Raw genomic sequence first — 26,880 nt, forward strand, 5'->3', positions numbered from 1 at the left:
GGCTGAAAGTGTTACAAAGTTTCAAACTGCCAGCTCAGAGGCCGGCAGCGCAGGCGCAGGCGGGGAACGTTGGCTTCCTCCTTCAATGAAGGAAGCAAGCCTCATGTTCGCTTTAAGCTGCCTGGCTGCCGGCCGCCATCTTGGCTGACAGTTAATTTGCATATCTCCCTGATTAGCCAATGAAAAGGGTAGCGGTCGTACGCCAATTACCATGTTTCTCTTTTATTAGTGTAGATATATAAACTAGAGGCCTGATGCACGAAAATTTGTGCAAGAGTAGGCCTTCCTTCCCCTAGCTGCTGGTACTAGCTTCCCTCCGGCAGCCGGGATCTGGGCTGCTTCCCTCTGGCCCTGGCTTTGTCCAGAAGGACATCCAGAATAATGCCTGGAAGGACATCTGGTCTAATTAGCATATTACCCTTTTATTAGTATAGATGATACCTTTTACTCCAAAACCATTCTCTTTGTTTGGCTGAAAAGGTAGGTTTCTGCTGGCTCAATGGTCTCCTTGAGTCACAAAGAAGACTCTGGTTCTACTTGGGCCCATATAGGTATAAGGACAGGGACCCATCAAGGGGTCAAGTCCTTTGAGAACTCCTCTCAGAAAAAAAACAAAAACAAATTGCCAGAGAGAATCTTAGCCAGAGTTACTGAGGGCGTGAGAGAGAGGCTGAAATGACCTGTTAGTTCTTCTTTTCTTGGCTGGCCTAGTCCAAGGGGCTATTATCTAGAGAGTGTCTGGAAGTCTGCCTGGTGGTCTCTCAGGCAAAGCTCCTGAACTATAATTTCTCTTCGGGAGCTTCGAGCAGGTGTGGAGGGGACAGCCAATCTGAGAATGTTCTCCTTGACGTGTTTCTGGGGTTCACCAGTGAACACACACTAAGGGGAGAATTATGCCCTCTTGTGCAAGCAGAGGGACTGCCAAGAACATAGTCTAAACACATGATCATTCCATCCGCATATGGACACCTCCCTAAGCTGGAGCTAGAATCTCCTCAAAAGATGTTTAAGGTCTATTCCACCAAACCTAACCAACACTCTAAGCCCCTAAGCCCCCATCAGCAAACAAAGCTGTACAAGTTTTAGCCTGATGATTCAGGTTCCAAGTTAAAGCCCATAATGAAAGGAGCTGGAATCTCTCCAGGCCGCCTGGGACACAGCTATGGGCTCAGAGGAGTCTGAGCTTTGCCACAACTTTCATTCCTGTGTTCCCATCAAATTGGCTTTTTGAGGGAAGCGAAGTCCCTGCCAGTCCGGAAGGGAATTGCTGAGTGTCTGCTTCTAGGGCACACTTCCCCGGTGCTGGGCCAGAGGATGGCTTGCAAGGAGCAATACATCCTGAGGGGAAAGAGGGAAGGAACCCACAGACATGTTCCAGGTCTGGTAAGAGCATTTCTCTTCTAGACAGGTAGGTGGCAAGATGGGTACAGGATCTCAGTCACTGGCTGTCAGGACACAATAAAAAGTCCTGAATCACTTGGTCCAATCCTCCTCGCTTGGTAGGCCAGGGGCCCAGAGATATTAAATTAATTAACCTGCCCAGTGTCATAGAGCTACTTAGAGCAAATGCAGAACTACAACTCAGGATTCCAGACACCAAAGCTGAGTTCTTTCCCTCCCACTGCCTCATTTGAGCACCTAGCATGGGCCTCCACATATGGTAGATGCTGTTACTATAGCTCCCCCTTCTCTGTTCCAATGTGAGGGTGTCTGGTGTCCCTGGGGCTTCTTTGCTTTACCATCCCCTTTCTGGGGGCTTGACAAGGCTCACACCATGATCTGTATCTTGTTTCAGCGATGCGGGCCCTTCTCTCTGTCCCAGGCCTCCTAGCCTCCCTGGCCTTGCTCCACGCTGCAGCATCTGCCACAAGTGGTAAGTGCCTCCCTGTATTGTCTTCCTGGGGCTACTGCAGCAAAGGACCACAAACTGGTTGGCTTAAGACAACAGAAAGTTATTTTCCTACAGTTTAGTAGGTTAGAAATCCAAAATCAAGGTGCCAGCAGGATGCTCCTCTGAAGACTCCAGAGCAGCAATTTTCAGCCGGTGTACCGCAAGAATTTTTAACACATGCAATACCATACTATTTAGGGCACTGACCTCTTTTCCCTTAGATTGTCAAATTAAAAAAATGACAACGGTCGGTCAACACAACAATAGCAGTCAGGGGTGAATGCCCTGTCTTGAACCATAAATACATAGGTCATATAATAGAGTTGCATCTTATTGGTCACATCACATAAGGTTGCATCTGATTGGTTAATTACTGGTACCAGAAAGTTTCCTAATCTTGATCTTCTGCTTGCTCAGATTTGAGGGACTGTGTGTGTTGGGGTGGGGGAGGTGGATGAGAAAGAGGGACAGAAGCAGAGGGCATCTCCCAGGAGTGGCATCTGATACCTTCTGCTTGTTTCTTCCCCTCCAAGAACAGGCCACCAAGACTGCTACCATGTCTTATGTTGTGAGTCAGGTCAAGGTCCAAGTCAACAAGGCCTTCCTGGATTCCCGGACCAGGTATTTGAGACACAAAGAAGAAGGTTTCCATGGTGGCAGGGGAGGGAAACGCCTAGTATTTCAGCAACTGTCTCCAAATGAAAATTCTCTCCCCCTCCTTAATGTCAATCCTCTTATCACCCCAAGCTGGGGATTGAATAAAAGCCACAAAGTCAGTGATCATCACCTCCCATGCAAGTCATGCATAGGATGACCAGCCTGTTTAGAACTTGTCCTCATTTATTAGCCCTTGGACTTGGGGGCCTCATGGAGATGTAAAGAATCACATTTAAACAGCTTGTTACACAAGCACATCAACAATCCAGTAATCATGACTGGCGATGGAACGAAGGCATCAACAGAGCAATGGTTGCGACTGCAGGTACAGGAGTCAGGGAAGCCGGATGGAGGATGAGAAGGAGCCAGCCCTGTGGAGAGGCAGAGGGATGGCATTCCAGAGACTGGAACAGCAAAGGCAAAAGTCCTGGGGCAGGAAAGAGGTTAGGGTTCCTTCTTATGAAGGTTGGGGCAGGCTGGAAGGGGACAGGCCTGGTGATTAGAGCCTGGTTATCACAGTCCCTATGCTTGGCCCACATGCCCACATAACCCCTCAGGCTGAGACCCCGTGTCCCCTCACACTGGAAATGAGTTAATAGTGACAGGCCAGGTGTTCAGCCAGTGAATTGTACCCCTAAAGCAGCGTTGTCTTCTGTGTGAATTCGAGTCTCTTCCAATATTGCAGATGACCTCAGAGAACCCCTTCAGCTCATGCATGAAGAAACTGAGGCACAGGGAAGGGGAGTGTTCTCATGAGGGGACTTTTCAGACACCACCTTGCCTTGGTCATCTCTGTACCATCACAAGCTTCTTAGTAAAAGGGTTTGGGCTTCTCATTTTACACATGGGAAATTAAGGAATAAAAAGGCTTAACATCTGGCCCAAGAAATGGCCAGCAAGAGGCCGGGTGCTAGGCCCACATCTAAACAAACTCCACACCAACTCTAGGGCCACAGGTGATTAAGAATGCTCTCATGGGCATGCCATTTCTAGAATTCTCCGTCCACAAGGCTCCGTGAGATGCTAGGTCCATGTCTGGGGTCCTCAGTCGGAATCTGTATGTCCTGGGACTTAGGTGTTTTTAAGGTTCCCCAATCAATTCTGCCACAGTCAGCACAGCCACAACCCTCTGGTTCTGATCCAGGCAGCACTCAGTCCATCTGCCGTTCCTCTCTCGGAGCCAGACCTGACAAAGCTTAAAGGCACACGGCAGCTTCCTCCTCCCAGAATAGCTTTTCCAGAGCCATCAGAAGAGAACGGAGCAAAGATCCTGAAAGCACTCCCTCCGTGGCCTCCCCATACACACACCACCTCACACCCCTTCTACAGACCAGGGCCCGGGAGGCCCGGTCATGACTCCCCCCTTGCTCTTCACTGTAGGCTGAAGACTTCCATGAGCAATAAGGCAGCCACCACCCGACAGCTCTCAGAGTACCTCAAGCATGCCAAGGGCCGGACGCGCACAGCCATCCGCAACGGGCAGGTGTGGGAGGAGTCCTTAAAGAGACTGAGGCAGAAAGCGACCTCCACCAATGTCACAGGTACAGAAAACCCACTAGCCCGCTGAGGGCAGGAAGGGGTGGTCTCCTCTCAGGAGAGAGCAGAAGGCACCAAAAGTTGCTTTCCCTCTGAAGAGCCATTCCTCAGAGAAGCGCTCCTGTCTCTCCCTTCTCAGAATTGCAGAGCAAGGTGGGGCTCAGAGGGCAGTGAGGCCAATGCTCTTTTTTGGCAGAGAAAGGAACTCAGAGCCCAGCAAAGCCACACTGTCAACTCCAAGTGAGGGGACATGCGTGCTCTGGGTATACCATCTATGAGGCCTCTATCCAGAGGAAGTACTAACGTCAGTGAACACGGGCTCCCTGTTCCAAACCACAGTGTCACCACTCTCTGCCTGTGAAGGGGACATTTAAGCCACCTGTGTCTGGGGCATTTACAGGAGATGAGATTTCCAACTTGATCTGGGTAACGTGGAGCTGGAACAATGAGCTGATGGATCGATCCTGAGTTCCTCCGCCCCCACCCCCTACCCAGTGTCACAGCTCATGGAGAGTCATGGAGGAAGGGGTAGGTTCTGACATCCAGTGAGGAAAGATACACGGCCTAGGACTTGGGCAAATCCCCAAGTTCCCAAAGAAGGAAACTGGGACAAGGTGAGGAGAAATAGGGAGCCCTTTGGACTCTGAGACTCAAAGGTGCTGGGGGTTGAACCCCGGTCTTTGCAAACTTTCACAGCTGGTCCCCGAGAAGAAGCCCCTTGGGCCAGATTCCCTCGCCTGTCTTTCATTGTAGTCACTGGGACGGAGCACGGGCTGCATGAGGAGGTTGGATCTCTCTCCATTCTGTGCCCACATGGAGGCCACTGATGCTTACCCCCACCCCCCACCCCCCGTCACTATGTTACTGCTCCCAAGACCACAGTGCACCTCACTTAAAAATGACCTGTTCTGGGGGGAGAGATCAACCAAAGGACTCATATGCTAGCATATAGGCCTAACCAATGGACACAGACAACAGGGGGGTGAGGGCATGAGTCGGGGGGATGGGGAGCAATGTGGGGATAAGGACACATATGTAATAACTTAATCATAATTTTAAAAATAATAAATAAATAAAATAAAAACAATAATTTTAAAAAATGACCTGTTCCTCCCCAACATCTTTCCTATCTAGATTCCTGCTTGCTCGTTACTGTAGATGTCAGAGAAGCTTTAGAAGAAAAGCAATCTTATCAAACTAACTCATACTAACTTGTGCTTAACCTCTCGGGGGGTATTTCTATTCTAAACAAAAGATCTTCAATTCAAATGACCTTGCAAAGAATTACTAACAATTCTGGGGACTCGGCAGTTACTATCTGTGTGGCCTGGGGCAAGTCTCTGAGCACTGAGGTCTCAGTTTCTTCCTGTAAAATGGGAATTTAAATTCTTACCTTAATGAATTGTCAGCATTAGATGAGAAACCACCTCGGGAATGTTTGCTTAGAACATAGAATGTATTCCAAAAAGTGTACGTTCACCCCTGGTTTCCCTTTCCTGCCTCCCCCAGTGCGTCCGAGCGGAGAAAGAACTCAGCCCCTTGGGCATCCCTTCTGTTTCAGACCCCAGCCTGGACTTGACTGCACTCTCCTGGGAGGTGGGCTGTGGGGCCCCTGTTCCTGAAGTGATATGCGACAACAGCTCCTACCGCACCCTTACAGGAGACTGCAATAACCAGTGAGTGGGCTTGGTAGCTACGGGGGACATGCCCTCCTACTGCCACAGCCAGCCCATCTGCCTTACCCAGCCCACCTGCCTCACCCTGCCCACCTGCCTTACCCTGCCCACCTGCCTCACCCTGCCCACCTGCCTTACCCAGCCCACCTGCCTCACACTGCCCATCTACCTCACCCTGCCCACCTGCCTCACCCTACCCACCTGCCTTACCCAGCCCACCTGCCCAGCCCAGCCCAGCCCAGTCAGGGGCTTTGCCCCTTGGGCATTCCAGGCCCAGCCACTGCCTTACCCTCCTAAACTTGGGGCGCCACTGGAGTCTGTTCTGTTGGAACCGTCTCTTAACTCCCATCTTCTAAAGAGACCACCTGATCCCACTGGAGGCAGCACCCTTCCCCAGGGCGTAGGAGCCCCGCGCCTGCAGGGGCTGGGGGTAGTTCCGAACCCCCACCCCCACCCCGTTTGAGAGGCGCCTCCTCCGCACCCCCTTTCCCTCGGCAGAGGCTCTGATCCTTCCTCATGGGATCCCCGAGGGGTTTGCGAGAAGCAAACCCCGGAGTGGACCGGCCGCGGCTGAGGGCGGGTCCTGCGGTTTTAGGAGGAACCCCGCGCTGGGCGCTGCCAACAGGGCGCTGGCGCGCTGGCTGCCGGCGGAGTATGAGGACGGGCTCTCCCTGCCCTTCGGGTGGACGCCGGGGAAGACCCGGAACGGCTTCCGGATCCCCCCTGCCCACCTGCCTCACCCTACCCACCTGCCTTACCCAGCCCACCTGCCCAGCCCAGCCCAGCCCAGTCAGGGGCTTTGCCCCTTGGGCATTCCAGGCCCAGCCACTGCCTTACCCTCCTAAACTTGGGGCGCCACTGGAGTCTGTTCTGTTGGAACCGTCTCTTAACTCCCATCTTCTAAAGAGACCACCTGATCCCACTGGAGGCAGCACCCTTCCCCAGGGCGTAGGAGCCCCGCGCCTGCAGGGGCTGGGGGTAGTTCCGAACCCCCACCCCCACCCCGTTTGAGAGGCGCCTCCTCCGCACCCCCTTTCCCTCGGCAGAGGCTCTGATCCTTCCTCATGGGATCCCCGAGGGGTTTGCGAGAAGCAAACCCCGGAGTGGACCGGCCGCGGCTGAGGGCGGGTCCTGCGGTTTTAGGAGGAACCCCGCTCTGGGCGCTGCCAACAGGGCGCTGGCGCGCTGGCTGCCGGCGGAGTACGAGGACGGGCTCTCCCTGCCCTTCGGGTGGACGCCGGGGAAGACCCGGAACGGCTTCCGGATCCCGCTGGTGAGGCCCCAGCAGGAGGGTGAAGGGTGGGAGTCAGAGGGGAGCAGATGCGCTCCCCACCCATAAAACAAGGAAGAAGAAGGAATAGATGGGAGGACAGCGGGTGCGCGATGGGGCCGCAGCGGGAGAGATGGACGTTAGGACTCGCTGCCGGGCGATGCTCCTCAGCTGCCACGAGAGGGCAGCAGAGCGCAGAGCCCGGAGCCGAGCCACGTGGCTGTCCCATCCCAGTTGCCCACGGGCCAGATACCCTGGGGCCTCCTAGGCAGATGGCCTCCCTACCCCATCCTGCTCATGCTTTCGCTGCCCCGGCCCCCGGAGTGCATCAGCTGTTGTTTGCCTGGAGGTCCTCTCCCTTGGCCTCCTCTGAGTTGGCAGCCCCTCCCCTGAGCCCCTCCCGGACACCTGGCACTTCAGAGGCAGCGCCTTTGTTTTCCTTCTCCCTAGTGGAAAGCGCACTAGCCTTGCAAGCCCTCAAGTCATACAAGCCTGTGTTTAATCCCATCCCTGTCCCTTTGTAGCTGACCTTGGAGAATTGACCTCACTTCTCTAGGACCCAGTTTCATCTACAAAACGGGGGGAATGCCACATACCTCACAAGCTTGCCATGAGGATTAAATAAGTGCTCCTTATTTAATCGCAGGAACTCAAAAAACTGCAGTTGAATCTGGATCCTCAAAGCACTTTTTCCTCCAACCCTCCCTTCCCTCCCTTCCCCTCCCGCAGGCCCGTGAGGTATCCAACCAGATTGCCAGCTACCTGAATGAGGAGGATGTTCTGGACCAGAACACGTCCCTGCTCTTCATGCAGTGGGGTCAGATTGTGGACCACGACCTGGATTTTGCCCCCGACACTGAGCTGGGGAGCAGCGAGTACTCCAAAGAGCAATGTGACAAGTACTGTCTCCAGGGAGACAACTGCTTCCCCATCGTGGTAGGCCCTGCGGCTGAGCGTCCCTGACAAGCCCTTGCCTTCCTGATTGGCCCGTCATTTCCGGCCCATCAGCCAGGCTCTCTAAGTAGATTGTGAATGCTGATTTGACCGCTTCCCGGTCCTCACAGGTCCATGCATTCACTCATCCATTTATTCAGTAAATAGACATTAATCATTTACTTCGTGCCAGGCAGTGCGCTATGTGCTGGAGATTCAAGGGCGAATAAGACACTGTCCCTTCCCACAAGGACAAAGGGCCCCTGTGGGAAATGGACAAGTAGCCTCTAATGATACAATCAGGGAGCTCTGGGGAGGGCTGTCTACGTCCCCAACCAGCAGCATTGGCACCACACAGGGACATGGGAGAATGTGAAATCTCAAGCCTCACCCCAGGCATTGGGGAACAGAACCTGCGATTCACCAGGATCCCCAGGAGATTCCTTTTACGCACAGTCAAGTTTGTGGAACTCTGCTGTGATACGTCATCTTGAGGTCCAGGAAGGCTACTCCCCCCAAAAGCTAAAACTTGATGGATCAGAAATAGTAGGGATTTCCAGCAGGAAGGGAGAGGGACCTGCAGTGGTGCCCCTTTTCTTCTTATTCATGGATTTTAGGGTTAGAGGGTGATTCTTTTCACTCAAACAACAAACGAATCAAGGCTAGGTGGCATGATGGAAAGAACCTGAGCTGTGGAGTGAGGCCAATCTGGATCTGAATCTCACATGTTTCTCTTCAAGTTTGTAAGTTTTGGGGCAAGGTACTTAACCTTTCTGAGCTGAGCTCAGTTTTCTCACCTGTAAATGGGCCTGAATTAGCTACCTTACGGGGTTCTATGAAGACCAAAGGTAGAAAGTATGCAAAATGCCTCGCACATGATAGTTATAAAATACATACATGGTAGCTGCTGTTGGTAGCAGTGATTAACAAACCTGTTCCTATCTCATGCCCTGCTTCCCTGTCTGGGATCTTAGGACTCTCTCCACCAAAAATGTGAAGCCCTGTCTCTGAAAGGTTGAAGGATTCCCCTCAGCCCTTTTACACAGCAGGATGTAATGAGCTTCAGGGCTGTGGGCCCAGGATGTGTAAGCATCCGCAGGGGGTGTCTAGAGTCAATGTCTGATACTCGGGTCCCAGGAGGACACCATCAGCATCTTTGTCAGCTTCATCCAGATCTGCCCAGGGGAGAGGTTGCCTGAGCCGGCTGTACCACCTCTGCCCAGTCTCCCACCCCCAATCTCTCCGCAGCTCCCGCACGATGACCCCAAGGTGATGACTCAAGGGAAGTGCATGCCTTTCTTCAGAGCGGGGTTTGTCTGTCCCACTCCGCCTTACCAGACCCTGGCCCGAGAGCAGATCAACGCTCTGACCTCCTTTCTGGATGCCAGCTTAGTGTACGGCCCCGAGCCCAGCCTGGCCAGCCGCCTCCGCAACCTCAGCAGCCCCCTGGGCCTCATGGCTGTCAACCAGGAGGTCTGGGACCACGGGCTGGCCTACTTGCCCTTTGACAAAAAGAAGCCAAGCCCCTGTGAGTTCATCAACACCACTGCCCGCGTGCCCTGCTTCCTGACGGGTGAGTCCAGGATGGAATGAGCGGGGCCCCAGGACAAGGGGAGGGAGAGCAGAGGGAGGCCAGAGAAACCTCACGAGGACTCCAGGCAGCTTTTCCATGGCTTCCTCTCATCATCTTCTGGAAAAATGCACACCAAGCCTGGCAGACGGGCCCAGATGAATACAAAATCTAAGAACATGTGTTCACTGTAAAAAAAAATTTAAGGGAGTCCAGATAAGCACTAAGAAAATCAACAAAATTCCACCACCCACAGAAAGTCATTGTTAACATTTTAATGCCTATCTTTCTGTTTTTTTCTATTATAGCTACAGTTCTACATCATTTTACATAATCAGTGTCATACAGTAATGCTCTATAACCTGGTGTCTGCACTTAATATTTCATCTTAAATATTCTTCTACAACATGATTTTTAATGGCTGCCTGATATCCCATGACATACCACCATAATTTATTTTATCAACCTTACTTGGAGACAGTTTAGTCATTTCTAGTTTTTCTGTGATTTTTGTTGTTGTTTTTAGGTAATGAACATCCTTGTTGATGAATTTTTGTGCTCATTTGAATAATTTTATTAAGATAACTTCCTAGAGGAGGAAGTTCTAGATTAAGAGGAATGTATATTTTTACGGTTTTATAAGCTTGGCACAAAGTCCACACTCCAGATAGCCTGTGCACACCAAAGCCCCCCAATTCTGTTCATTCAGGGACTCATGCCCTCCTGGTCCTCTCTGTCTTTGGCTTCTGGAGGCCTTCCCTTTGCCAAAACTTCACTCTCCCAGGACAAACCCCCTGCCCACCCTGGCATGGCAGAGATTTCTTCGTAGATCTCTTAGATTCTGTGTCCACACGTATCTCTTATCAGTCTAGACACAAAACCGAGCCCCTTCCTGTTTTCCACAAAAATACCCACTAAGACCAAGCATTTGTGAATTCAACAGACTTTCCTGATGATTAGAGGACACACGGAGCAGTCCCCTTGTGAAACATCTGGTCTTTTACCATTTACCTGACCCCCCATCCTGTTCCTCCTTCCCTCTCTCCCTCTTGGTAGCCCCCATCCCCACATTCTTCTTCCTTTACCACACAGAGGAGTTGAGCCCTACCCAGGCTCCTGCCCTCAAACCTGCATTCCTAAAACCTTCAAAGTTGCTTCACACAGTAAAAAGCCCCCCATCCCCCCACTTTTAGCCACACCTAAACAATGTGTGTGTGTGTGTGTGTGTGTGTGTGTGTGTGTGGAGCCCAGATTCAACCCTATGGATCCCCACCGTGCCCTCTCTCCACCTGACTTCCCTTAAGTTAACTTCAAGCAGGGGCTTAGGAGCGGGTCCCCGGGGGCACCACCATTTATGTTTTTGTGCAGGTCACTGGGTTCTGGGGCTGCTCAGGGGGAACCCACCTTCCTGCCTTCTGGGCTTTCAGGGGATTCCCGAGCCTCGGAGCACATCCTGCTGGCCGCCTCCCACACCCTCTTTCTCCGAGAGCACAACCGGCTGGCCCGGGAGCTGAAGAGGCTCAATCCTCAGTGGGATGGAGAGAAGCTCTACCAGGAAGCCCGGAAAATCCTGGGGGCCTTCGTGCAGGTACAGAGTCCCAGCACCTTCCTCACAGGCCCTCCTGGCGCTTCCCTCTGCTCGCTGCCACACTCAGGCTACCTCCTCTGTGTGTCACACTTCCATTTCCCCATCTTCTCCTCCGCTGCTTCTTGCCAATTGTCTCGGTCTTCGAAGTCCTCCCTTTTGTTTCTTCAACTTCTCTTCCCCCAAATGAATCTCCGGATCTAGAGTATTCAACAGTCATTCATGTGTTGGTCACTCAGTATGCCTCCGGGCTGGTGCCTACAGGGGACTGTAGGTTCCATTGCTCCTGGAATTGGTACATAGCAGTTATTTTGGTTCTTTATTTAGATTATCTTTTTTTTTTCAATGCTCTGCACCTAAGCCACATGTCATAGGCATAGTCAATTGTTCTTGTTGACTGGCTGATTGACTAACTAGAAAAGACTCAGAAAGCTTGATATGTTGATATTAACCATGTACGTATTTTCAAAATAAAAATTTTGAAATAATTGTTGATTCTCAAGAAGTTGTAAAAAATATATATATGCACCCAGCCTCCCCCAATGCCAAGATTATGTATAACTATGGTACAATATCAAAAGCAGGGAGTTAACATGATACAAATCATGGCATTTATTCAGATCTTACCAGTTATAAATACAGGCATGCATGTATGTGTGTGTGGGTGTGTGTAGCTCCATGCAATTTTATCACATATGTTGGTTCATGTAACCACCACCACAATAAAGATGCTTAACTCCACCATAACCACAAAACTCCCTTATGATACCCTTAATAGTCACATCCACCCTCCCCTTGCCATACCCCCAACCCTTGGCAACCACTAATCTGTTCTCCGTCTCTACAGTTATGTTATTTCATGAATGTTACATGAACGAAATCATGCAGTATGAATCCTTTTGAGACTGGCTTTTTACATTTAGTATAATTTCCTTGAGGTTCATCCTGCTGAAGATATTTGTAGGAAATTATCCAAAGAATAAAAACTATCTACCTAAACATTATCTGAGTTTAGGCTTGTATTCGTTTATGCAGGCTTCCAGGAATTTATTTTCTCACAGTTCTGGAAGCTGGAAAATCAAGGTGTTAGCAGGCTTGGTTTCTCATGAGGCCTCTTTCCCTGGCTTGCAAGATGGCTGCGTTTCCTCTGTGCCCCCACATGGTCTTTCCTCTGAGCATGCACCAACCTGGTGTCTCTCCCTCTTCTTAGGACGCTGGTCCTATTGGTTTAGGGCCCCACCCTTATGACCTCATTTAACCTTAGTTACCTCTTTACAGGCCCAATCTCTGAACACAGTAGGGGTCAGAGCTTCAACATGTGAATTTCGGGGGGACACAATTCTGTCCACAGTAAGGCTTTTTGGACAACAAGAAAAAGAAACCCACTCAGGCTAGTGCAATGTTCAGGACTGGTTCAATCCTATACATGTGTCAAGTGGGAGCTGATAAGGGTTTCTACTGGAACTCCAGGAAAGGGAGTATAGTTGGGCCTCAGTTAGGGTTAGAGCCAGAGACGGGAACCCATCTGGAATGAAAGCAGCTACTCTCACTCTGTCCCTCTCTCCTCTCTGCTCCCCTTTCCACTTCTTTGTTCCCCACTCTCTCTGTGGACAGGTTTTCTCTGCTTTTCTGCACATGGTAGAAAATGAAAACCCATATGCCCAGTCCCCCCCCCCCCCCCCCCCCCCCCTCGCCCCCCCCCCCCCCCAGCCCCCGTCCTTTCAGATCAAGTGGCATCAAACTGGGCCAGTCCACTGTGGCCTAAAGCAGGATTCTGTCTCCTGCTGCTCCCCATAGCCCGAGGAGCAGGCCGCCTGCTCCAAGGATGCCCTCCACAAAGTCTGTGCTGCTAAACAAATTGGAAATAACCTAAGAGTAAAAGAGTAAGAGAAGGACCCATGAGTGCAATAGAATATTATACACATGTAGTTATATCATCGTGAGTTAGGTAGAAATGTGATAAATGTGAAGTGAAAAAGCCAAATGCAAAAGTTAGCATTCTCTAGGATTACAACTATGTAAAATGTATATTGTATCGACAAATATTAGAAAGACTAAACATTAATATAATTATTGTGTCATGTGGTGGCAAGATTTTCTATTTTTTGAAAAAATACTTAATTTATGTTAGTTCATTGTTTTCAGTAAAACAAAACCAGAAACTGATCTCTCCATGGTGCAGCATTTCTCACACCCTTTCCTCATGACTTGTTTCTCCTTCCAGATCATCACCTTTAGGGACTACCTCCCCATTGTGCTAGGTGTGGAGATGGAGAAGTGGATCCCTCCTTACAGAGGCTACAATAAATCTGTGGACCCCCGAATTTCCAATGTCTTCACCTTTGCTTTCCGCTTCGGCCACTTGGAGGTTCCCTCCACTGTGTCCCGCCTGGATGAGAACTACCAGCCATGGGGTCCAGAACCAGAGCTCCCCTTGCACACCCTCTTCTTCAACAGCTGGAGGATGGTCAAAGACGGTAAGTCCGTCCAGCCAGCCGCCACCTGGCTGTCTCCCCCTGCAGCCTGCTTTTAAGGAAACCTGGCTTGGAAGTCAGACTCCAGGCACTTTCTGTATGACGTTGGGTAAGGGAATTCTCCTCAGTGGGCCTCAGTGGTAAAATGTGGACAATAATAGTACCTATCTCGCTAGGGTATAAAAACATTTTGAAATATTCGAGTAGAGCACCCAGCAACAGTTCCTGACACACAGGAGGTGGTCAATAAATTCTAGCTATTATTCTTTCCTCATCTGGCCTTTAAGATGCCAGGTTTTTCCTACCTCCTTTCCCTGTGCTGGGCTTCCTTCATCTCTGTAGAAAAAATTGATGGGTTTGGTAAGTAAATTGCTCTTCTCTGCCTCCCTCTGGGGTTTTCCACATCTATTAAGTGCCAAGTCAGGGCCATTTTTCTATAGATTTCTGCTACCTTTCCCTACGGTGCACCATTCCTTAAGGGAACATGTGGAAGGAGAAGGAGCCAACTGTCTGAACTGGAGTTTGGAAAAAATCCTGAAGCTTGCCCTGGCCAGTGTTCTGTTAGAGCATCATCCTATGCACCCAAGGGTCGTGGGTTCAATACCTGGTCAGGGCACATACTCAGGTTTCGAGTTCGATACATCCAGTCGGGTTGTGTGTATGAGGCACCGGCCGATATTTCTCTCTCACATCAATGTTTCTCTTTCTCTCCCTCTCTGTCTAGAATCAATGAAAAACATATTCTTGGGTGAGGGTTTAAAAATTTTTTTTCTGAATCTTATCTTCATGCTATTATTTCACGAATGGCCCTTTCTTCCACCCCAAAGCAGGCTGTCTGGACTGCCCCCTCCCCCACGTGTATGAGGCACCGACCGATATTTCTCTCTCATATCAATGTTTCTCTTTCTCTCCCTCTCTGTCTAGAATCAATGAAAAACATATTCTTGGGTGAGGGTTTAAAAATTTTTTTTCTGAATCTTATCTTCATGCTATTATTTCACGAATGGCCCTTTCTTCCACCCCAAAGCAGGCTGTCTGGACTGCCCCCTCCCCCAGCGCAACAGCGCACCCTGCAGGCTGCACTGTGCTCTTCTCTCCCCACTTGTAGACGGAGAAGTTCAGCTGGCTCTACTTCAACCTGAGAGAAAATGTCTGGTGGAGGGAGGGAGCAGTAGTGGGAGATGTCCCCACCCTCCCCTCATCCCCAGGTTCCTTGCAGGTGGAATTGACCCTCTGGTGCGGGGCCTACTGGCCAAGAAGTCCAAGTTGATGAAGCAGAATAAAATGATGACGGGAGAGCTGCGCAACAAGCTTTTCCAGCCCACTCACAAGATCCATGGCTTCGACCTGGCTGCCATTAACATACAGCGTGGCCGGGACCACGGGATGCCTGGTGAGTGGGCCTGGGTCTGACCTGGCCTGGGGAACATGAAGCTACTTTCTGGGGTTCCAGAGGACTCTCATCTGTCATCCTGAGGATCCGGTCAATTCTAAAAGAGCAGGCAGATATACCGATTTTTAAGACTCATTTGCTCATCTGTGAAATGGCATCTCCCATTCTCCCTAATGTAGAAATAAGGAAACAATGGTAACATATCTGGTACCATTTTGGAGGTCCTCAAATGAAAAAAGAGATCACCAAAGGACTTGTAAAACCAGTTTGAAAGCCCAGGGGAAAAAATTAGAAAAGGAGAACAGAGAGAAATTGATGACTATGGGGCCTTCTTTTAGACCGAGGGGAGGCAATTTAATGTTATAATTAAGAGCCAGACTACCTGGATTCAAATTCCACCTGTGCCAGTTCTAGTTATGTGACCTTAGGCAAGTTACTTAACATCTCTGTTCTCCGGTTTCCATATGTGCTTAGGATAGGGTCTGGACCCCCATAACCTGCTAGCCCTCTTGAGTCTGACGTACCACAGGTAGCAAACAATGGAACCTCATCACAAAAGCTAGACTGTCCGGAGCGGATGGAACTGGAGTGGGTATGTCCGTAAGGGGGGCTTTGGACAAGTAGTCCCTGGGATGAGACAGCTTCACTCTCCCTGCCTAGGGTATAACTCCTGGAGAGGCTTCTGCGACCTCTTGCAGCCCCAGACGCTGGCAGAGCTGGGTGCTGTGCTGAAGAACGAAATGCTGGCCAAGAAGTTCCTGGATCTCTATGGGACCCCTAGCAACATCGACATCTGGATTGGGGGCATTGCTGAGCCACTGGTAGAAAGGGGCCGGGTGGGGTCTCTCCTGGCCTGCCTCCTGGGGAAACAGTTCCAGCAGATCCGAGATGGAGACAGGTAAGTGAACCTCAGTGGGAGGGCAGAGGAGGGCAGGCCCTTCCCCGAGGTGGGTGTCCCCACTTCCTGCGTGAGGACGAACACAGACCTCAGCATGGTCCCCATGACCTCCTTCCTTCCCCTTTGGAGGGCAGGGAAGGGTCAACAGCTGGACGGTCTCTACAGACTGTGCTTCTGTTTCTGCAGGTTCTGGTGGGAGAACCCTGGCGTCTTCACTGAGAAGCAGCGGGACTCTCTGCAGAAAATGTCCTTCTCACGCCTCGTCTGTGACAACACCCACATCACCAAAGTCCCGCCAAACCCGTTCCAGGCCAACAGCTACCCCCAAGACTTTGTGGATTGCTCAGCCATTGAGAAGCTGGACCTCTCACCCTGGGCCTCAGAGGGGATTTAGGGACCATCCACACTGTGCGGGGAAGCGCCCTTTGGTCCGTGATGCCATTTCAAGCAAGTTCAATGACCACTCCCTGAGTCCTCCACACCCTGTCCCAGCCCTTCTTTTCAGCCAGGTCTTGCTGCACTTGACAGATGCATACCCCACGCAAGCCCAAGGCCAGAGCCTTGGCCGTTCCAGTTCTTCCACTTGAAATCCGCTGCTCCCATCCCCTCTGCCTGGGGAGATCCTCGTTTGTCATGATGTAGACCTGCCGAGATGCCCTTCCAGTCTAGCTTGCCAGATGTCACCTAGCCTCTCCCTGGGATAAGTCTTGGCCGAGGCTGTGGCCTTTGCACCCTTATCTCTCCTCTTTCTTCTCAACTAGATTGTAAGTTCCTTGAACCAGGGAATTGACCTGCTTCTGAGGGTCTCCTGTGCCACCCAGCAAGGTGCTTGGTACACAGTAAGCACTCAATAAATGCCTGATGATTGACTAAAGATGCTGGCAATGACACTGTTCCCTTCTGGAAGGCAGGCCTTGGAATACATTGCCAAATGACACTGTTCCCTTCTGGAAGGCAGGCCTTGGAATCACTGCCAATTAAGTAACTAGATGTTTACAGTTTCATCACTAAGAGGTGTGCATGGGTCTGGGGGGCTGAGAGGGCTTAGTTTGGTAAAATTTCAAAGAGTTCTCTAAGAAGAGGAGGCAAGGGGCTCCCGGGAAAAGGAGCAGTGGCCATAGAAAGGCAAGAGAGAAGGCCTGGTAATATCAGAGACCAGGGAGGAAAGCCAAGCCTAGATCCCTCTCTATCTAGAGTTAATTTCCCTTCCAGAGGCCCTTCTAGGGTAGACCTTGGAGCCTGGGAGGCCTCTAAAGGGACATTTCCAGAATATTCCTTGTGCTGCTAGCCAACACATATTCATGTATTCTTTTAAAATGACCCCCTGACCCTAGCCAGTTTGGCTCAGTGGATAGAGCATCAGCCTGCAGATTGAAGGGTCCCGGGACAAGGGCACATGACCGGGTTGTGGGCTCGATCCCCAGTAGGGGGCGTGCAGGAGGCAGCTGATCAATGATTCTCTCTCATCATTGATGTTTCTATCTCTCCCTCTCCCTTCCTCTCTGAATTCAATAAAAATACATTTAAAATAAATAAATAACTCTCTGGGCCTCCAGGTGCCCTCCCTGGTGGGATGGGGGTGGGGATGGATGGGAGGTACTTAACCATCTTGTGGGAAAAGCCCAGAAGCCGGAAGACCTGGGCTGCAGCCCTGGCCCTGGTACCAACTTCTTCAAGGCCTCGGAGAAGCCCCTTCACATCTCTGAGCACTATACTCATCATCAGTGAACTGAAGGTAAGTTTTATGCTGCTCTGGTGAGGTCCTGGTGTGGCCTGGGGCTCCTATGGGTACGTTAGCTCTAGCGTCCTACACACTTTCAGGCTCCTAGTTGAGGGTGCCCCCCCTAAATGTGGGAAGAAGGAGGGAGAGGGAATCCATCTTTCAGATTATAGGGGTCGTGCTCCAGGCAATAGGGAAGTACCCTCCTTCCCTTGTCTCAGCTCTGGCCACATAAAGCCAGGACTGAGAAGGAGTCTACTGTGTGAGGGTCCCTGAACCACTGTGCCGGCTGCAGGCATTCAGGATCCAGAGGACCGTTCCCATCACACCTCTGCTCTTGACTTCTTGCAGGACAGTGTTTTGTCTCCTCTGTTTCCAGCATCTGACACATGCCTGACACAGAGTGAGTGTGTAGCAAATATTTACTAGAGCAATGAATGAGCATAAGAACTTGGTGGGCACAATTCCTGTTCTCCAGGAGATGTGGGTGGAAGCTGAGGGAGGAGGGTCTGCTCGGTTTGGCCCGGCCCCTAGGCTTCTAAGAACGGACTGCCTCCCATGTGTGGATCCGCTAAAGGAAGACTGCTGGATACCCTCACCCCCAGTGCAGAAAACACCGGGCCCTGAGGCACAGACCACACTAGTTCAAGTTCAGAGCCCAGAGCAAGCCCTATAGTGAGACTAGCCCCACTGCAGACACAGAGTAAAGATCCCCATCAGTGCTACTTTATTATCATAAATGTCAGATACAAACAAATGGTACAAAAGAGCCAACGTGCCCCAGTTCCTCTCCAGGCAGCTCCTGTGAATAAGCAAGAGAACAGGGTAAGGAAGCAAAAAGGGAGCCATGGACTGAGCCTGGCTCACCTCAGCCTGTAACTCAACCACCACATACAGCCCAGGTGCTAATGGCCATTCCTCCAGGGGTGCCTGGGTCGCCTTTTCGAACCAGGACACTGCTGAGGTGTAAGCTCCACAAGGGAAGAACCTGTCTGCCTTTCTCTGTGGTTCCCATGCCTACCACAGTGCCTGGCAGATATTAAGTGCTCAATGATCAAAGAACTAGAGGATGCAGATGAGCCCTGTAAGGAACCGTGACCCCTGTATAGCAGCTGTTCCCAAGAAGGAAACCCAAGCTTAGCAAGATGGAGTACTGTGTTCAAGGTCACACAGTGGGTAAGCTGCAGAACAGGGATTTGAACCCAAGCAGCCCGGCTCCTGAGCTCACTGTGCTCCTCACCAATCCACTCTGCTGACTTCCATACACTTGGTACTCACAGAAACAGCAAACACACACTCACACAAAGGACACACATACATAGTACACAACACACTACCCATGTTCACAGATAACACACACACACGCACATAATGCAATTTATATACATTGCACATGAGCACACGCACATATGAATGAATGTCTAGTCATTCGTTTTCTCGGCCGGCACCCAGAACAGGGATGGGCTGGCCTAGGGAAGAAAGAGCTGTGGTTGCAATTGCCAGCCCAGGTGTATCCAGCTTTCACCTCCTTGCTGCGCCCCCTTACCCAGCCTCTAGTCCCTCTCCCTCCAGGAAGCCAGGTCCAACTTGGGGACTCGACTGCAGCTGACAAAGTCCCGAGGGAACTTGTTGGACATGAAGATGTTGTTCTTGGACACGGTGGTGATGCCTGTGTTGTCGCAGATGATGCGAGGCAAGGTGACACTGGCCAGGGCCTGCTGCTGCCGCGTGCTGAATACGCCCCTGTTCTGCCACCAAAACCTGCGTGGGAACACCACGGTCATGGCACCTGAGGCTCTCCTGGGCTGGGAGGGCATCACCTGGCTTGGGCCACCCCCTGGATGCAAGAGAACCACAGCAGACACTGCTCTACAGCACAGGAGAGCTCCGGGCCCTCAGGCAACCAGGGGTTTCCAAACACGTGCAGCCCCACTCAATGCACAGAGTAAAGCCCAGCTACCCAGAGGCCCTCCCCCAGCAACCTGCGGGCACCACGAACGCTGGACAGGGAGCTGGGCCCACACTGGGATGGAGAGGATCGTGGGGGTGTTTATAATCTTTCCACCTAGAGAGGGACACCTTTTTCTAATCTCCCCAAAGGCACACCACAGGCTAGGAGAGAACTAGGGACGACGGATGTCAGAATCACGATGAAATGACACTAGAAGCATATGACTGTTCAATAGTGACTGACAGCACCACGGTGGCACCCGAAACACAGAAGTAAAGGGTGGCATTTTCTCAGTCTTCCCTCCTTCCCAGCCAGGGATCCAGGTCCCTCCTTGCTGCACCCCCAACAGGTTCAGAGCACATGCAGGATCCCCTTAAGGTTCCCTGAAATACACTGGGAAGTCCTGGATTCCTTCCAGCCCTTCATTTCACTGGAAAAAGTTGGGGACCCGAGAGATCTGGGACAGGACCAGGGCCACACTGTGTGCCTGGACCACCCCACCTGCCTCCTCACCGATCGCCATCACGGAGCTGCCTGAACTGGGTCCCGATGAGGCAGGCGAGGAGCGGGCCCACGCGGCCCTGGGGATTCAGGGGCTCGGCCACGCCGCCCATCCAGATGTCAATGTTGTTGGGTGTGCCGTACTGCGCCATCAGCTTCCTCGCCAGGTCCATGTTCTTCAGCACGGTGGCCAGCTCGCCCACTGTTTGGGGCTGAGGCAGCCCACAAAAGCGCCTCCAAGCATTGTACCCTGTGTCGGGGGAGCGGAGAGGTGGCTGTGGGTGCATCTCAGAGAACCCTCCTTCCCGATACACCAAGGCCATATACAGAGTCAGAGAAGGGAGGGGAGGTCACCGAAGGGCTTCTCCCGGGCTACAGACCCCTGGGGACCCTGAACCCTTAGCTCAGGCCAAGGGGACAGCTGAGTTGCTCCAGGACCCTCTCTGTCTTTCCTTTGCCCTCCCACCCTAAAGCAAATCCTCAATTGCCACAACTCCTGTCAGGTCCAAACGTAAGGACATCTCATTGTCCCCCTCTGGAGACCTCAGACCTGTGAGGGGTGAGGTGTGTCTAGAAGGCTCAGCCACAATGGCTGGGCCATTACACAGGCACAGGCTTGGAGGTCAGGCCTATTTGGGTTCCAGCTCTGCTCCTGACTTGGCTGGAGAACTAGGCAGGTCTTGAATCTCTGCAAGCCTGTTTCCTCACCAGTAAAATGTGAGTGATGATACTCTTCCCCTCAGAGCTCATGTAACATGAAGCAAAATGAAATGATGATGGAGACGGATTTTCAGACTATAGAAGTGAGGAGGCTTGTTGTTATCATGATGATGCTCCAAGTTTAAGGGTTACAGCAACGCAGAGGAGGCCAGGAATTACTGAAAATGGACAAGGTGGGCCCAGGGAGAGGTAAGTGCCTGACCTCAGACCGATTCCTAAGAGCAGGTGCTAGGGCTGGAGGAAGTCTTGGGTAGCTGGGGAGACTGGAGTGGGGAACGGGGAGGGGGATCCTGCGGCCCCTCACCTGGGAGGCCGTGGTCCCGGCTACGCTGCATGTTTAGAGCCGGCAGGTCCAGCCCAATCCTCATGACCTGCTCAAACAGCCGCTCCCGGATCTCATCCACCACAATCTGGTTCTGGCGATTCAGCTTGGCAGGGGTGGCCATGAGGCCCCGGAGGATGGGGTCAATGCCACCTGGGGGCAAGAGGAGCAAGGTTGGGGGGAAGGGGTGTCTGGCTCCGTGTCAGAGCTCAGGTAGGCGTCAGGGATAAGTCCAAGGTAGGGTCAGGCGGGTTGCAGAAGAGGGCTGGGCATATGCCGCTCCCGGTGCCAAGGTGGTCCCAGTGGGAAGGCTCTCACTGGGACATCAAGGTCTCAGGGGATTATGTCGTTCCGACTTGCAAGGTCAGGGTGCTCCCAACACCCCTGGCCTCCTGGGTCTCAGAGTCACAACACACAGTAAGGAGCCAGCTCCCTATGTGTCATCTCCACCCCATTCTTTACTGTTAGATGTAGAAGCAAGTCAGGTAAACTGAGGCTGGAAAGTCAGATCAGAGCCCCAGAAGTGGAAGGAAAGAGGATTTCTCCTGCCCTAGCTCCCTGTGGCCAAACCCACCCGTACCCGACCCTCTCTCCTGGCCTCGGTCCCGCTCACCTTCCAGCACAACCCTCCAGGAGGCAAAAAAGACCTGGCTGAGTGGAACACGGGGATTGGGCCCCGTGGGCTTGTACTGACTGTCCAGGCGGAACATGAAAGGTTGGATGAGGGTGTGGCCATAGCGGAAGGCGTTGGTGAAGACGTTCGCGATCCGAGGGTCCACCGAGTCATTGTAGGAGCGGTACCTGGGCAGGTACTTCCTCATGGCCTCTGGACCCAGCACCAGGGGCAGGTAGTCCCGGTAAGTGATGATCTAAAGAAAAGTCACTCAGAGTGGCCTCTCTACTCAACCCTCGCTGTAGAGTTGCCACCTGCTCCTGGTTTGGGGGATCTCTCCCATCCCTCTGTGGCCAGGGAGCTACCTCCCACAGCACTGGATCTAAGTCTAACAGAATGGCACCTAGGGCATAGGCAGAGCTTTTGCCTGCTGTGTGACCTTGGGCAAGTTATTAACCTCTCTGAGCCCCAGTTCCTCAAATGTAAATTAAAGGTAATTATGCTGCCCTCTGCCTAGGATTAAATAACAAAGGGGTTTTGTTAGTCATTGATAACTCCCTAGACTTGGAGTTATCAATGTCTCATTTCTCTTACTAACTTAAATACTCTTGCAGGCAATGATTATATCTCATTTCTCTTGGAATTACTCAGTGCCCAGCAAGTACCTGGCTCCCACTAGGGTTCAATATATGACTGTGGAAGGAAGGGAGGCAAAAAGCCACCCTAGGTGACTTTCCCCAGTGAGGAAGAGATACAGAACAATCTCACTCTAGATTCTAGACTCTGGAATTTCCTCTGAGGCTTAAATGAATCTCACATTCTTGGTGCAACTCAAAAACTCACCCTCTGCTCCTGTAACTTTCTCCCCTACCAGAGTTTTAAAAAGGTGTGTGTGTGTGTGTGTGTGTGTGTGTGTGTGTGTGTTTATGTATCCAGGAGAGGATGGGGGGTGGGGGTGCTGGAGCATCAAAGGTTGGAAGAGAGAACCAGGAACACTGCCCGGGAATAAACAAGGTGAAGGAGATGGAGTGAGCTATGATAAAGCCAAAAAGAATAGGTGAGTGGGTAAAAGAGCCAAGAGTGACAATGAGAGGAAGGAAAGGAGAGGCATTTATTGAATTGCTACTTTAGACCCAGCAATTTAACCCTCCCAATTCCATTCTCAACGAACAGAATAATAGACAGGGGAGCAAGCCTGGGGAAGAGAAGATGGAAGACAAGCATCACTTGTCAGGCATTTAGTATCCGCCAGGTGTTTTCATACATGGCCTTTACTCTGCAGTATCATCGATGAAGAAACGGAGGCCCTTGAGGTTAAATTGCCCAAAGTCAGACAGCATGTGCCAGAGGCACGTGTGGGTCCCAACTCTGCCTGACCCCTTGCATCATCGATGCTCAGGATTGCCTACCTGGATCATGGCTCCCACAATCTTCCGGGCCTCCTGGTAGAGCCTCTCTCCATTCCAGCGGGGATTCAGGCGCTTGAGCTCTGTGGCCAGCCGGTTGTGCTCCCGCAGAAAGAGCGTGTGCATGGAGGTGAGCTCGGGCATCTCACTGGAGCGGGTGTCCCCTTAGGATGGAAGTCACTCCTAAGTCCTCCATCCCAGAAAGGACTTGCTCCATTGAAACTCCCTCCCCTGAAATGCCTCCTACCCAGTCCACCCATCTTTGCACACCATGTTCAGATTACACCTCCCCTGCTCGTTTCCCTGGTCCACTACAATAGCTTCTTCCTTGGTCTAGGCAGCGGTTCTCAACCTGTGGGTCGCGACCATCGGAAAACACATACAGCATATCAGATATTTACACTACGATTCATAACAGTAGCAAAATTACAGTTATGAAGTAGCAACGAAAATAATTTTATGGTTGGGGGTCACCACAACATGAGGAACTGTATTAAAACGTCGCGGCATTAGGAAGGTTGAGAACCACTGGTAGGGGCACTGCTGGTCAGAGACGTTCATTCAATAGGGGTCAGATCTGACATAGGACTTGCTACCTTCCCGTGCCTGAGACCGGGAGCTCCTTGAGAACAAGGCTTGCTGTCTTTTGCCTTTTTGTATCTGACCCTCTCACCCAACACACACATGTAGACCCATGGGGTTTAACAAAGTGCTTGGTACAAAGTAGGAGAGCCATGAACACTGCCTGGTTGACTTATTCTCTTGATTTAGGGAAAGCCAAAAAGTAGCATGCCTGTTGGCACTCCCTACTTCCAGGCCCATATCAGGAACAGCCAATGATCACAGCATTCTAACTTGCTAAAATCAGATGCAACCTCAGAATCCTTCTTAACACGGGACTCTAGAAAGCCACTACCTTCTGAGTAACTCTGATCAGAGCTGCCATCCCTACCCTGACTACTTGCTAATCGTGCAGCCTATTCAGGGAAGGGGGCTAAAGCACAGGATGTTTAAAGTCCATACCTGAGACTGTTCAAAAAAAATGAGTTAGACCCCTGATCCCTCTAGTCCTCCCCCAACCCTTCTCTGGAAGGGCTCAAGGTCCGTTTCAGCGGGGCATTGGATTTAGTCCTCAGCAGCTCTAAAGGCTGGTGGGAAGGAAATTCCATGAGAGCAGCTTTTCCATCCCAGGAGCTGCCAGAGATCATGATGATCCAGGTCTGGGAGAGGCAACTTGCCAACACCAGGCTGGAGGCAGCCCAGGCTGCCTGAGGAGTGCAGCTCTTCCCTCACTAGCCACACTGCACTCCTCCCCAGGGCTCAGCCATTAGAAGCCACCAGGAGGAGAGGCTGGGAGGTCACAGGGAAGGGCCCAGGCCCACTATTGGATCTACATTAAAAACCAGTGGAGTAGCCCTGATCGGTGTAGCTCAGTTGGTTGCGTGTCGTCCCGCACACCACAGGTCACTGGTTTGATTTCCACATGCCCAGGTTGCAGGCTTGATCCCCGGTGGTGGAGTGCAGAAAGCAGTTGATCAGTGTTTCTCTCCCTCTTCTTTCCTCCCTCTTTCAAAATAAATTAAAAAATCGTTTTTTAAAAAAAACCACTGATAGATAAAATGAAATGTAAAAATAAAGAATGCATCTCTTACCTAAGTATGTTCTGTTACTAAAAACAAGCAAACAAAAAAACATTGGAGTAAATTATACAACTGTCTAACCCAGTGGTTCTCAACCTTGGCTGCACATTAGAATCACCTGGGAATCTTTTTTAAATCCTGATTTCTGAGCCTCATCCTCTGGAAATTCTGTTTCGTTGTTACTAATGTTGTGGCCTCACCCCATAACAAAGAAACAGAATTTCCGGAGGATGAGGCCCAGAAATCAGGATTTTAAAAAGATTCCCAGGTGATTCTAATGTGCAGCCAAGGTTGAGAACCACTGTGTTACAGGGACTGAAGATGGGCAGGAGGTGATATGGAGCAGTTCTATATGTCCAACAGAACTTTCTGAATGGATGGCCATGTTCTACAGCTGTGCTGCCCATGGGAGCCACTAGCCTATGAGGCTGTGAAGCACGTGAAATGTGGCTAGTGCAGTGGAGAAACTGAATATTTACTGTACATTAATATAAATTAACTTACATTTAAATGCAAATAGCCACATGTGGCTAGTGGCTACCTAACTGACCATGTGGTTCAAGAGGGTGAGGACCTCACATTGTTCTCTGTCCCTTAGTTCCCTGTCCCTGGGGACTCAACTGTGCTCTCTGCCAGAGTCCAGAGGGAAAGAGAGAGAGACAGAGAAGCGGATGGACAGAGGCTCCTCCGACCATCCCTGAATCTCCTTCTTAGGTCTGAGTTTTTGTTTTTTTTCCTTTCTGGCTCCATCAACTTGTCACCAAGGCAACTGGATTAATATCATGAAGTTGGTGAGGGTACAAGCTGCTTACAAATAGGCCCTCTGTGGCTCCGGCAGGGGGCACCCCTGTGCCACCCCAGGTCCCTGACCAGGTCTGACCTGCCAGGAAGCAGGGGATGCGCGCCGAGCGGTTGGTGAGGAGACAAGGGTCATCGTGCAGGTTGTCGAAGGGCAGCAGGGCCCGGCCGTTGTCTCTGAAGCGCTCATTGACCTTCATCAGCCCCAGCTGGTTGGTCGTGTTGCGAAGTTTCCTGGCTAAGGGATCCTCGCTGCCGTACACCATGCTGGCGTCCAGGAAGGAGGTGAGGGCGTTGATCTGGTTGAGGATGGTGATGTTGTTGCTCGTGCAGGCAGGGCAGGAGCGGAAGAAGGGGATGCAGTCCCTTTGGTTCTTGATTCGAGGGTCATTGGGTGGGATCTGTATGCACAGAGGGAGACCCAGCCAGTTCATCAAGGCCGGGCTGTGGGCAGGAGTGGCTCTCCCCCTGTCCACCCTCCTGAAGGCCTTGATCCCACCTCAGAAGCAGCCTGCAGCCAAGGACCAGAGGGGGAGACCCAGACACCAAAACAGGGTCCCTCAGGACTTCTGGCTTCCTCAGACTACAGGGGGCTTATCGAGGCCCACGAGGGATCGCTGTCTGAGGTTCACCGTGCAGAGTGCCTCTGAGCTCCAGGGCTGATGACTAGAATGCTGGCCTGGGAACGTGGGGCTCCTTGGAGGTGAACCCACCAGTCCTCCGACCTTCCCGCTACGCGTCCCATCTCTCAGTACTTCTCTGCTCTGGGTCTGCTCCTCCCTCCCGCTCCTCTTCTTTTCCCTTTCCTGTTCTGGTCTCTCTCCTCCCGGTCCCTTTTCTGTCTCTCAGGTTCTCCTTCCTTCTCTCCTACTCTCCCTACACAGACCAGCCTGGCCCCATACCCCAGGCTCTGTGTAACGTGGCTGCAGCTGCAGGAAGATGCCTCTTTGTGGGGAGGAAAGAGGACTGAGCATCGGGTACCCATGCACAGAGGTTTGAAGGACCGTGGGAAGGGCAGCCTGCCTTACTAGGGAGCTAGGGAAGGAAACTTGAGCACAGAGGGAGGTGGCCACTTCTAGGAATGAAGTCTACTTCCCCCACCGGGCAGGCGGGAAGAAGGGAGCACCTTGAGCGGAAAGCAGGGTGGCTGCTGCAAGCAGCTGATCTCGCAGTTAAGGCCACTGACGAAGGCGACCCGCGCGGCCGGCTCAGGGGTGAAGTCGAGGTCGTGATCAATCAGCTGGCCCCACTGCATGAACAGAAGCGAACGATCTTGGTCCGGGGTCAGCTGCTCCGTGGGGAAGCGCACGATGGCGTTGGAGACGG

General features: G+C 51.7%; 2 protein-coding genes across 2 annotated transcripts in view; one reads left to right on the forward strand and one right to left on the reverse strand.

Moving 5' to 3' along the window:
• Window positions 1–1,797: 1,797 nt before the first annotated feature.
• LPO (lactoperoxidase) lies at window positions 1,798–16,759 on the forward strand. Its single transcript, XM_005858360.2, has 12 exons — window positions 1,798–1,873; window positions 2,425–2,512; window positions 3,929–4,089; window positions 5,646–5,760; window positions 6,904–7,033; window positions 7,760–7,966; window positions 9,212–9,536; window positions 10,961–11,121; window positions 13,343–13,595; window positions 14,812–14,985; window positions 15,646–15,883; window positions 16,070–16,759. The coding sequence occupies exons 1-12, from the start codon at window positions 1,798–1,800 to the stop codon at window positions 16,275–16,277; spliced, it is 2,136 nt and encodes a 711-aa protein (XP_005858422.1). The 3' UTR covers window positions 16,278–16,759.
• A 1,548-nt stretch (window positions 16,760–18,307) lies between these two features.
• Window positions 18,308–26,880, reverse strand: part of MPO (myeloperoxidase) — a 10,296-nt gene continuing 1,723 nt past the window's right edge. The window contains exons 6-13 of the mRNA XM_005858362.2: window positions 26,681–26,880; window positions 25,637–25,955; window positions 23,120–23,280; window positions 21,711–21,966; window positions 21,080–21,250; window positions 20,068–20,305; window positions 19,150–19,364; window positions 18,308–18,405 (exon numbers count right to left, since the gene is read on the reverse strand). The exon at window positions 26,681–26,880 is cut by the window's right edge and continues 38 nt beyond it. Coding sequence (XP_005858424.2) covers window positions 19,157–19,364; window positions 20,068–20,305; window positions 21,080–21,250; window positions 21,711–21,966; window positions 23,120–23,280; window positions 25,637–25,955; window positions 26,681–26,880 — 1,553 coding nt within the window. The 3' untranslated portion in view covers window positions 18,308–18,405; window positions 19,150–19,156. The remainder of the gene's footprint in view (window positions 18,406–19,149; window positions 19,365–20,067; window positions 20,306–21,079; window positions 21,251–21,710; window positions 21,967–23,119; window positions 23,281–25,636; window positions 25,956–26,680) is intronic.

This window comes from Myotis brandtii, unplaced genomic scaffold, assembly GCF_000412655.1.
Source record: "Myotis brandtii unplaced genomic scaffold, ASM41265v1 scaffold1170, whole genome shotgun sequence".
In the NCBI taxonomy this organism is placed as follows: Eukaryota; Metazoa; Chordata; class Mammalia; order Chiroptera; family Vespertilionidae; genus Myotis; species Myotis brandtii.